This window comes from Lissotriton helveticus, chromosome 4_1 (genome assembly GCF_964261635.1).
Source record: "Lissotriton helveticus chromosome 4_1, aLisHel1.1, whole genome shotgun sequence".
NCBI lineage: Eukaryota > Metazoa > Chordata > Amphibia > Caudata > Salamandridae > Lissotriton > Lissotriton helveticus.
The window spans coordinates 1857313909-1857326433 of record NC_136063.1 but is presented as its reverse complement, the minus strand read 5'-3'; the positions used below and the strand labels follow the sequence as shown (position 1 = coordinate 1857326433).

The 12525-nt window shown below is 52.4% G+C and overlaps 1 protein-coding gene across 1 annotated transcript in view; it reads right to left on the bottom strand.

The window, feature by feature from the left end:
- The window catches only part of CHMP1B (charged multivesicular body protein 1B), a 218790-nt gene extending 215516 nt beyond the window's left edge, over positions 1-3274 (bottom strand). The window contains exon 1 of the mRNA XM_078688513.1: positions 3093-3274. Within this exon, the coding sequence (XP_078544639.1) occupies positions 3093-3108 (16 nt within the window). The 5' untranslated portion in view covers positions 3109-3274. The remainder of the gene's footprint in view (positions 1-3092) is intronic.
- Positions 3275-12525: the final 9251 nt, after the last annotated feature.

Genomic DNA, 12525 nt, shown 5'->3' with positions numbered 1-12525 from the left:
AGTATGGGACCACAGTTACCAGCATGCAGCAGGAAAATGTCAACGTAACAGGGTAAGTGATGCGCTTCAAATGCGCGCTTGAAATGCCTTGTGAGGGGGGCCATGTAGTGGCGGGTGCCGTCCGTAGGTTGCGTGTGAAAGATTTCCTCAGACCCCCAACGCCCAAGCCACAATCACAGTTCAGGCCGGGCCGTGGAGAGCAACTGCAGTGAGCACTACCCCCCGTGAAGTCACAGGCTGCCTACTGACAGCAGCCGCTTGCATGGCCTGTTCTCGTGGCGGTCTCGGGGTAATCAATTCCTTGATAAAAACAGAGTTTGTTGCCAGCTGAAACCCGAGACTCTTTGCTGGACGGGTCCTTGAAACGTGCTCCTGGCAGGCACGTAAAAATGCGAAGAAAGACCACTTTGATAAAAGTAGACCAAGGACACTAGGGGAATCCGTCAGAAATCTTTAATTCTCACTCTGTGGCGCTGCGTGATGCATTTCAGCTACATTAGCCTTCCTCAGACACCTTACGCCACCGGATTGTACCTTCTCCCTCCTCAAGCAGTTCGTAGGCCCTCCCATAAGTAAGGGAGCAGCTGAACCTGTTAACTCATGGCAGCTGTGCTCCAGTATGGGACCACAGTTACCAGCATGCAGCAGGAAAATGTCAACGTAACAGGGTAAGTGATGCGCTTCAAATGCGCGCTTGAAATGCCTTGTGAGGGGGGGCCATGTAGTGGCAGGTGCCGTCCGTATGTTGCGTGTGAAAGATTTCCTCAGACCCCCAACGCCCAAGCCACAATCACAGGCCGGGCCGTGGAGAGCAACTGCAGTGAGCACTGCTGGTGGCGATATTAAAAGAATATTTATTCACCACAAGCCTGGGTCGGCTCTCGTTTCCTGTGCTGGCAGTATCCTGGTGGAGCAAGGATTGCTAGTGCGAGTGGCGAGTGGTTGCTGTATATATATATATATATATATATAAAAATAAACACATGTAGAGTACTTTTGCATTGCTCACAGGGAGTGGGCAATGTTAAGTTTTCAGAATGGCATGCGCCATTTCTCACATCCTGCAATGGCAGTTTGCATGCAGATTCCTTCGGATGGCATTATACATGCTGCTGCCCGTAGGGACCATCTTTAGTGCCCATGCCCTTGGTACCATTTACCAGGGTGCTAAAGGCCTTGCCAACTGGGTTACAATTAAATATGTTGCAATTTGTGGGAAAGATCACTGGGGCCTGGGAAGCGGAACCCAGTGCAAATTACGTCAAGAACATCAGTACCAGTCAGTGGCAAAAAGTGGGGGTGACCATGTCACCAGGAGGCACTTTCCTACACTCATCTTCCCTCCCATGCCTGCAGTGCTTGGGCGAAGGAGACTGATCAGGAGAGTGAGATGAGACAAACAAAGTCAATGGGGGGACATTTTCTCGCTTGCTGGAATGTTTACCCGCGAGGTCAGGGTTACCAAGATGACAAATTGCCCCAAAACAATAAATCTGCAGTAATATCTATATATAGACTGATAAGGGCGCACCTGCCGCATTTAAATATTCCCCCGACACACTACCAAAGTGAATGCGAAATGAAAGGAAGGGCATGCAGTTGGAAGAGACTCTATTGCACAAGCATGAGTCAAAACACAACGCACATATGCTGAAGACAGATGCTTTCCCCCTGTCAGTTTCACAAGAAATAGCATGGGAAGTGACATTTTCAACGGCCTGATAGCCCCACCAGTAAAACAGGAGGAAAAGAACAATCAGAAACAGTAAAGAAGCAGTGCCATGGTTCCAGCTCCTTTACCTTGAGGTAGCACAACAGAGGCTTGCCCACTCTCTGGCACAGCGAGGCAAGTAACAACCTCAAGTATGGTGGTTTTAAGCCCAGCAGAGACCTTCAGCGTTCCTCATCCTAGCTTCAGGGAAACAAAACAGGAGAAGCCAAGAGTGCAAACCCCTCTATGGCACTAAGGTTTGGTGGATGGGGCTAGGATTCTATTCTCCTCCTGCTTTGATCCCTGTTGCGAGGTGACAGACAGCTCATTAGTAATGACGAGGCCAAGGGATCCGAGGGGTGATGCACGCACACCAGTGTAGAGACAGTGCATCTGTGGGCTGACCCAAAATATGAAAGCAACTTTCATCCAGTAATGGCGGAAAGGGCTACCCCATAGAAATCGATGGCTGAAAAGAGCCAACGTAGATATTTTTGTTTAGGACAAAATCTCCACCAGAAAGCTAAAAGTATATTTGGCCAACCCAAAAAAAAACGATCGCAAGGGCTGTGGAAAATCGGTCATCGGCTTAGGTCAAAAAGATAGTCTTAAGCAAAACTTTTCGGGGGTGGGTTCACAGGGCATTGCTTAAACTTCTGAAATCATTATAACCAATCAAACTCTATCTGTACCCAAAGACTGAGCACCCGAGAGTGTTTAAGAACTTTGATGCTTCTTGGTCTACTACACTGGAACACTCTCCACAACTAAATGTGCCCCCCTCCCTTTTTGTTTCCTTTAAGGGACCCTTTAAAGGGGAGCTCTTTCAATTAAACACTACCATTACCCTGCCCATCCCTACGATACGGAACATTTTAGGTCTACTTGAAGCGTCTTTAAATGTCAGTAGAAACACATAATAGAAAATCTAAAATAATAACGGTGACGATGTTTGGAAAATAAAGCCTTGGTACACTAATAATCATAACAAATCATTCATAATAATTTTCCTAAAATTCACTATATCTTAGCTATAAAGAGAAAGTGACAATAGCTACCGCAGAACCAAAAAAATACTAAGAAAAACGGAAAACCAGTGCCATTGAACAAAAAAACTCAGATATTTCACATAAAATGTTACTTTTTTCTAAGAACCATCATACATACAACACCAAGCTGTCCCCAGTCTTCCGACCACAACCCATTGCTACACCTCTAACACCAATGCCCTATTACATATCCCTGTCCGTAATCAAGACTATCCCCACCCCATTCTAACCTCTCTGTCCCTGTTCGCCAGACTGCACATCTCCAGTCATTCGTCCTCACAATACACCCTTTACAGCTCTACCACCCATGAACCCGGCTCAGTAGAGGATACTTTCCATGTTTGACATGTCTGTGACGCTTGTTGATCTCCACAGGCAGTGACGGGATGCTTGGCAAAAAGGTCCTTTGGTGGTACTTCACAACAGCACTGTCTTAGTGGCACTCTTGTCTTATTTCCTGGTCTCTCCAGTTTGTTTTTTGATCAGCCGCTTCCTGCTTCTGGGTGACGACAGCGTCACGCGCCGATAGGACGTCAGTGTAATAAAAGTAGAAAGAGGACTTCCGAGCGGTGACGGCGAATCACTGTGTTATTGTCTTTCACCACCACGGATAGTTTAAAACCTCCCACTGTAGGCAGGTATCTCGTAATATGCCCGTGTCACGGAATGTAACTTAGCCTGTAAAACGAGTGTGTGACGAACTGTGGAGTAAATTACATTAGTTCCATGACGCTACTCAACAGGCCAGGGTTTCAGTGAGACAGCCATGTTGAATGCGGTAACTTACACCAGTTTCACTGTAATTTTCATGCCCGAGGTGGCCGTGTTGAAGGTGTAAAGCTTGACATCTCTGCAGTAGCAGGCGTCGTTGTTCCCTGCACGTTATTTATTTGTATAGGAAAGCAGTCTAGTGTTTTTGGGTATCGATTGGTGTCACTAGGGTTGGAACAAATAGCCTATGAAGGGAACGCCTGTTCTTTTTTTTAGGTCGAGCTTAGGCAGCGCGTGCGCTGTTTCTCCGAGACATGCAGTAATTAGTATGTGTTGACACTCAACCTATTGGCTTATTGGTTAGTTCGCTTGTCCGCTAAAATATCTTTGTTTTGACTGGTTAATATGTGTTTTAGTGCCTCATTTTCTTTGTTTGGGAATGTCTACGCAGTACCGTCTAACAACGGTAACAATGCTACCAGCGGGATGAGTAAGATAAATTATTTGTGTTTTTTTCATATTGTTTGGACCAGTAGGATGAAGTTTTTTTTTTGTTTCTTTGTTGATATTTTTTCTATTAAGGAGAGTGTTTTTGGGGTGCTTTTCGTTGCGTAATTTAAACATGCATGCAGTTTGCCTTGCTGGCTTTTGCAGTGATTTGCATTTTGTTCCGATCGCGCATGGATTTATTTATTTTTTTGACCGGTGAGCTAAAGTGTTTGTTTTTTGCCTTGCTAATATATTGTTTGGACAAGTACCAGTAGGATGAAGTGTTTGTTTTGGGCAATATTTCTTTTTCTAGTAAGGAGCGTGTTTTTTGGGGTGCTTTTCGTTGCTTAATTTAAACGTGCATGCAGTTTAGTTTTCCAACTTTAGCAATGATTAGCAGTTTTTTTTTTACCTTTAATATTTTGCTGTTTCTTTTAATTGTGTTTCTGTGTATCCCAAAGATCCTATAAACCGAAAGATATCAATGTTTACTAGAAGGCTGATTTGTACATTATTAGCTCTTCTCTGTTTTCTTTCCCAGCAAGTGTAGAAAACATGCTTATGTTTCACAATACAGCTACTGGGGTAGGCAGAGCTTGCATGGTCCGACTAAGTGGAATTCCGCTGAGTTATCTAACTACTCAGTGGGATTCAGCAGAGTTCTGCGTGGGGCAGAATACCGCCCATTAAGTATACCTGCCACTCGCTCTACATCTGCAGCAGAGTCGGGAGGACCTCAGCACTAAGGAGGCAAGACCAAGCTAAATCAAAAAAAAGAGAGAAGACCCCACGAGTTCCAGGGAACAGGGTACTAAAGACAATGAAAAGTGGGGACCCTTGCTGATCTGCTGTTTGTGCCTACCGGGATTAACGTTGTGCACGCTGCTCTGGTGTGTCTTGCTGGGCGGAGGCGGCTCTTCATTGACGACTCGCCGGACCCGCTTCGCGGGTCCCGCAGCGCGCCTGTGGTGGAGGAGGCTGCTGATCACAGGCTGCAGGTGTTTGCTGGGAGGAGCGCGGGTGTGGCGTTGGGACCAGCGGGGCTGCGAGTGCCAAGCAGGGACTCCAGTCTCCAGGAGCCCCTGCGCGCCCAATCAGCAACACCTGGGCTGCTCTCCCCGCTGGCCACGCCCCCCGCCGAGGAAGTGAAAAGCGGCATTCTCCCGCTCCCACCCGGGACCCTTGCTGATCTGCTGTTTGTGCATACCGGGATTAATGTTGTGCACGCTGCTCTGGTGTGTCTTGCTGGGCGGAGGCGGCTCTTCATTGACGACTCGCCGGACCCGCTTCGCAGGTCCCGCAGCGCGCCTGTGGTGGAGGAGGCTGCTGATCACAGGCTGCAGGTGTTTGCTGGGAGGAGCGCGGGAGTGGCGTTGGGACCAGCGGGGCTGCGAGTGCCAAGCAGGGACTCAGTCTCCAGGAGCCCCTGCGCGCCCAATCAGCAACACCTGGGCTGCTCTCCCAGCTGGCCACGCCCCCCCGCCGAGGAAGTGAAAAGCGGCATTCTCCCGCTCCCACCCGGGACCCTTGCTGATCTGCTGTTTGTGCCTACCGGGATTAACGTTGTGCACGCTGCTCTGGTGTGTCTTGCTGGGCGGAGGCGGCTCTTCATTGACGACTCGCCGGACCCGCTTCGCAGGTCCCGCAGCGCGCCTGTGGTGGAGGAGGCTGCTGATCACAGGCTGCAGGTGTTTGCTGGGAGGAGCGCGGGAGTGGCGTTGGGACCAGCGGGGCTGCGAGTGCCAAGCAGGGACTCCAGTCTCCAGGAGCCCCTGCGCGCCCAATCAGCAACACCTGGGCTGCTCTCCCCGCTGGCCACGCCCCCCCGCCGAGGAAGTGAAAAGCGGCATTCTCCCGCTCCCACCCGGGACCCTTGCTGATCTGCTGTTTGTGCCTACCGGGATTAACGTTGTGCACGCTGCTCTGGTGTGTCTTGCTGGGCGGAGGCGGCTCTTCATTGACGACTCGCCGGACCCGCTTCGCGGGTCCCGCAGCGCGCCTGTGGTGGAGGAGGCTGCTGATCACAGGCTGCAGGTGTTTGCTGGGAGGAGCGCGGGAGTGGCGTTGGGACCAGCGGGGCTGCGAGTGCCAAGCAGGGACTCCAGTCTCCAGGAGCCCCTGCGCGCCCAATCAGCAACACCTGGGCTGCTCTCCCCGCTGGCCACGCCCCCCCGCCGAGGAAGTGAAAAGCGGCATTCTCCCGCTCCCACCCGGGACCCTTGCTGATCTGCTGTTTGTGCATACCGGGATTAACGTTGTGCACGCTGCTCTGGTGTGTCTTGCTGGGCGGAGGCGGCTCTTCATTGACGACTCGCCGGACCCGCTTCGCAGGTCCCGCAGCGCGCCTGTGGTGGAGGAGGCTGCTGATTACAGGCTGCAGGTGTTTGCTGGGAGGAGCGCGGGAGTGGCGTTGGGACCAGCGGGGCTGCGAGTGCCAAGCAGGGACTCAGTCTCCAGGAGCCCCTGCGCGCCCAATCAGCAACACCTGGGCTGCTCTCCCAGCTGGCCACGCCCCCCCGCCGAGGAAGTGAAAAGCGGCATTCTCCCGCTCCCACCCGGGACCCTTGCTGATCTGCTGTTTGTGCATACCGGGATTAATGTTGTGCACGCTGCTCTGGTGTGTCTTGCTGGGCGGAGGCGGCTCTTCATTGACGACTCGCCGGACCCGCTTCGCAGGTCCCGCAGCGCGCCTGTGGTGGAGGAGGCTGCTGATCACAGGCTGCAGGTGTTTGCTGGGAGGAGCGCGGGAGTGGCGTTGGGACCAGCGGGGCTGCGAGTGCCAAGCAGGGACTCAGTCTCCAGGAGCCCCTGCGCGCCCAATCAGCAACACCTGGGCTGCTCTCCCAGCTGGCCACGCCCCCCCGCCGAGGAAGTGAAAAGCGGCATTCTCCCGCTCCCACCCGGGACCCTTGCTGATCTGCTGTTTGTGCCTACCGGGATTAACGTTGTGCACGCTGCTCTGGTGTGTCTTGCTGGGCGGAGGCGGCTCTTCATTGACGACTCGCCGGACCCGCTTCGCAGGTCCCGCAGCGCGCCTGTGGTGGAGGAGGCTGCTGATCACAGGCTGCAGGTGTTTGCTGGGAGGAGCGCGGGAGTGGCGTTGGGACCAGCGGGGCTGCGAGTGCCAAGCAGGGACTCCAGTCTCCAGGAGCCCCTGCGCGCCCAATCAGCAACACCTGGGCTGCTCTCCCCGCTGGCCACGCCCCCCCGCCGAGGAAGTGAAAAGCGGCATTCTCCCGCTCCCACCCGGGACCCTTGCTGATCTGCTGTTTGTGCCTACCGGGATTAACGTTGTGCACGCTGCTCTGGTGTGTCTTGCTGGGCGGAGGCGGCTCTTCATTGACGACTCGCCGGACCCGCTTCGCGGGTCCCGCAGCGCGCCTGTGGTGGAGGAGGCTGCTGATCACAGGCTGCAGGTGTTTGCTGGGAGGAGCGCGGGAGTGGCGTTGGGACCAGCGGGGCTGCGAGTGCCAAGCAGGGACTCCAGTCTCCAGGAGCCCCTGCGCGCCCAATCAGCAACACCTGGGCTGCTCTCCCCGCTGGCCACGCCCCCCCGCCGAGGAAGTGAAAAGCGGCATTCTCCCGCTCCCACCCGGGACCCTTGCTGATCTGCTGTTTGTGCATACCGGGATTAACGTTGTGCACGCTGCTCTGGTGTGTCTTGCTGGGCGGAGGCGGCTCTTCATTGACGACTCGCCGGACCCGCTTCGCAGGTCCCGCAGCGCGCCTGTGGTGGAGGAGGCTGCTGATTACAGGCTGCAGGTGTTTGCTGGGAGGAGCGCGGGAGTGGCGTTGGGACCAGCGGGGCTGCGAGTGCCAAGCAGGGACTCCAGTCTCCAGGAGCCCCTGCGCGCCCAATCAGCAACACCTGGGCTGCTCTCCCCGCTGGCCACGCCCCCCTGCCTGTCAGCCAACTATCAAACAGGTCCCGTATACTTAGGTTTGCGGAGTTCCCGCTACGCGGGAGCGTGCGGGAGCGCGCCGGGAGAAGCCCGGGACAAGGGCGGGACCGTCTGTGGCCGTCCGGGGCCGCTGGAGGCCGGGCTGGGCCTCGTCCTCTTTCTCCCCAACGGCGGTGCACTTACACGGCCTGGGTGCGGCCCAACGGTGATCTGCAAATTCAAATCATGTCCACCCGCTCTGGCAAACTCCTCAGGAGTGAAGGCGAAAAAGGGTCCTTCGCTGGGAGCCCTGTGATTGGAACAATGGACCGCTTCATTACCAGGGTAGCTGCGGTGATAGATAAGGAGATAGCGATGTCCGAGCGGCGCCTATCCGAGGTCTACCTCCCCTCAAGACGTTTATCATTGGGGGTTGCTGCCCAGTCCCTCACACCTGCTAGTGAGAAGGTTCACTCCGCCCCCCTACCCGGTGCTTCTGGCGATCCTATAGACTCGCCTCAGTTGGTGGAAATAGGGCAAAATATAGCTAGGTTGGAAACCCTGGCCTCGTCAATCCCCACGGCTTTTGTAGAAGATGGTGAACTTAGTACCCTGTTCCCAACTGTAACATCTAAATCCCTAAGTGAAGCCATTAGTGTCCCTCCTTCACCAAAATCACCTATCCCCACAATAGTTACATCAGATGGGGATCTTGAAGGTGTGTCTCCAAACATCCAACCTCCCGAAACTAGGCAGGACAATAGGCTTAAAAGTAAAAAGGCAAGGAAACGCAAAAAGGGGAGGCTAGTTAGGCAGGCTGCTCTCTACCTGAGAGCAAAAAGGTATTCTGGACAAGGTATGAGAAATACAAGGGCCCGGTCGCCAGACAGTGAAGTCGACACGGATGGGGTTGTTGCGGTCTCCCTTATGGGGCCTTGCACAGACGATAACGCCACTAATGTCCCTAAACTCACTGACCCTGTAACCATTGAAAACATCCTAGAGAAGGTAAATAGCCTCCTGAGGCCCCTACTAATACAGGTTAAGGGTCTGGGGGCGAGGATAGATAAATTAGAGCAATCAACCCTTGACGGGCTTCACTCACTCAAAACTACAATTAAGCAACTAGCTAGAGTGGGTGAAAACCGGGACATGGGTGCAAAGGGGAATGAACCACCACCCCAGAGAGACCCTAAGCCCCCAAACTGTTTAAATAAGGTTGGCCCAAATAATATGTTAATTCCAGCCTCCAAACCTTCTCCCGCCCCAAAAACAGGGCCAATTCCTAAGGAGTCTCCAGTACGCCCAGTGCCGGTCATAAATAAACCCAAGCCTATCCCACAAAAGCAGCCACAGACAGCCAGTGGTAAAGGGAAAGATACCCAAACGGCTGGTACATGTAATAAATCTCAAGGTTCAGAGATAGGGAAAACCTTTAGACCTATGTCCCAATCTACAGTCCCAGCTTCCACTCTATCGGTCCCTAGAAAACCTGTGCGTCGGATTCCGCCTGTAAACCTTCCGCCAGACTGCCAACCTTTTGTTGCAGTTATGGTAAATGTCCCCCCTCTAAAGGAAGGCCAGATGGAAAATCACCAATCACTTAAGAACAAGTGTATCCATTGGCTGAAGGCAAACAAGCCTATTCCCTTGGAAGTAGATGGGATTATTTTAAGCGTCCGTAGAGTTGGGTGGGTAGGGCAGGGGAAAAAAACTCAGGAAGGGGATTGCATAATCATAAATTTCCAAGACCCTAGAGTAGTGCCCTCTATCTGTACTCCTATTAAAAATATGGGGGCCCCAGGGGTTAAAGTGGTAGACTTATCCTATTTTTACCCTAGGCAAGCCGTTAGCTTAACTGGAGAAAGCCTAATCTCCCCTGATTCTGGTCAAACTGGGGAGTCACCTTGGGCAGGGGCAATGGGAGGCATAAGGGCGAATCAAGTGTGGGCACCTAGCCCTCACTGACTGGAATTGGGGAGTAGAGTTGACCCAATAGGAGAATTGCCCACCCCAATCCTCTCGACTAGTGGGACGCTAGCCGCTAAAGCTAGTCTCCGAGGCCCCCGCTCCCCTAAGATATCTTTGACGAGGCCCATAGGCGGGGATATTCTTGCACCCAGAGACATTCCAGCTGTGACGGACCTAGCCTTTAAGGTTTTCAGCTGGAATGTCGCAGGGATTGCAAGAAAGCTGGCTCTACCGGATTTTGCTGCTTGGGTTGATGAGCACTCTGTGTGTATTTTTCAAGAGACATGGAGCATGGTGCCGGTCCATAGGGTGGGATACTCTTCTCATGCTGTCCCCGCTCAAACTTCGGAAACAGGGAGAGGGCGTTCTTTGGGCGGTCTCCTCATCTGGGTTGCTGCCTCTCTAGACTGCAGAGTAGCGGAGTTTCCTACAGGCTGCCCGGATATCCAAAACATCACCTTAACAGACCTAAGGGGGAGACTGGTTTTAAACATCTATAATGTTTATGCTCGTGGGACTAAGGGTGGACGAAAGTCTTCTGTAATATCTCTCCTTGAGACCATTCTAAAAAATTCCCCACACAAGATGCGTACATTGGTTACAGGCGACATGAATTGTACTTTCGAGCCCTTGGGCTCGGACGTTGCCCTTGACCAAGACGAGGAGGACGCTAGGTTGGGGATTCCTATATTGGAAATCTCTCCGATCAGGAGGTGGTCAGAAGTGGCGCTCCAGCTATATTCCCTGTGTCTCGAATTTAATTTAAGGGCAGCCAACGGGAGGACAAACTCGGACAGGGGCGGGGCCCACACGTATAATAGACCTGGACACACATCGAGGATCGATTATCTGTTAGTAGACGTATACCTATGGGCCCACGTAAAGGACATGCTGGTGGTCCCTGCGAGTGAAAGCGATCACAACTCGCTTTCCCTGAGCATGGACCAGTGGTGGTGCCCTAGAGGGAAGGGAAATATTGTCCCGGTACCTGCACCCCCTGACGAGTCTGAAGTCTCCCTCTGCGGTAGAAGAATAAAATGGGCGAAATTGGTCCTCTCTGAGGCAAGGGTAGGGGAAATCTCATCTCTCCTAAATCATGCAGTGACAACCCTTGGGTCCTCCCTAGAAGGGGTGGGTAGAGCGAGTGGGCTCTTTGTCACCCTGGTTGAGGCCTTGACCAATGTGTTCACCCTACACTCTAGTAAGCCGGGTAACAAAAGATCTATAAAACTCGACGATGGTTGGTATACCCAATCATGTAGGGTTTATAAAGCAAAACTAGTTGAGGCAGTAAAGCACAAATCCTCCAGTGAGATACAGGATGCAAGGAAGGCCTATAATAAATCCCTTAAAACTGCTAGGAGGGAGTGGGAAGACAAGTTCTGGGAAGACCTGCTCCAAGCTAGTAAAAGTAGGGATACAAGGGCTTTCTGGAATCTTATAGGCACACGGAATAAACCCGTTGCAGCTATGAGACCCTGCAATATCCCGCCCCAAAACTGGGTAAAACATTTTGGGGCTTTATACCTCCCTCCAGACGGGGACCTGAATGCTGGGGCGAATCTCGCACTAGTAACTGAACCTCACGCTTATGATCTCTTCACTCCCTTAGAAATTGAAGGAGTCATAGGGTGGGTAGCTCCCCGCAAGGCAGCGGGCCCAGACGGCCTCCCGGGGGACCTTATGAGGGCATACCCAGTAGAATGGGGAAGGGTGATTGCTGCTCTCCTTAATGACATCATGATGGGAGGAGCAGTGCCAGAATCTTGGAAAGGGGCAGTGGTGGTCCCTATTCATAAAAAAGGGTGTAGGGAAATCCCGGGGAACTACCGCCCAATAAGTTTGATAGACTCCACCCAAAAGATAGCTGGTAAAGCTATACTCGGAAGGATCCTCCATTGGGTGGACGAGAATAAAATTCTATCAGATTTCCAGGCAGGTTTTCGGGCAGGAATGGGGACTATAGAGCAGGTGTTTAGGTTGGCACTTCTGGGCTGGAAGGTGGTGGAACTAGGCAAGGGTAGTCTTTACTTGGCCTTTATAGACCTGAAGACTGCCTTTGACCTAGTCCCCCGGGAAGAACTATGGAGGGTACTTCACAAATTGGGATTACCCCCTTATATCTTGTCCCTCCTCATTAGCCTCCATGCCAATACCTTTGCACAGGTCCGCTGGGGTAAAAACGGAGAGGTCACTGAGAAAATACCGGTGTCTAGGGGTGTAAGACAGGGCTGCGTCTTGGCGCCCACCCTATTTTCACTTTATGTAAATGGGGTGGTAGAACATCTCCAACAAGAACCAGCCGATGCCCCCTGTCTCGGAGGAGTCCGGATCCCCACTCTGCTTTTTGCGGATGACACGCTTTTGATCTCGAAGACTCCCCAAGGCCTCCAGAAACTGTTAACGCGCTTCCAGGACTTTTGTGCTGCAAAAGGGTTAATAATAAATGTGGACAAAACCAAATACCTAGTCCTAAACCCACCACGGAAATTGGGCCGCCCACCTATGCTTAACTCTGTTGCCCTAGAGAAAGTATCCGAATTCGATTATCTCGGAATTCGGATAACGGACAGAATGTCCTGGGCAAACCATATAGACAAAATGGTCCTTAATCATAAGAGAGTAGGAGGAGCTCTCATGAGGGAGTACCGGGCCTCACCGAGGAGATCGCTCACCCCGGTAATTGAAATTTATAAGACCAAGGTAGTGACAT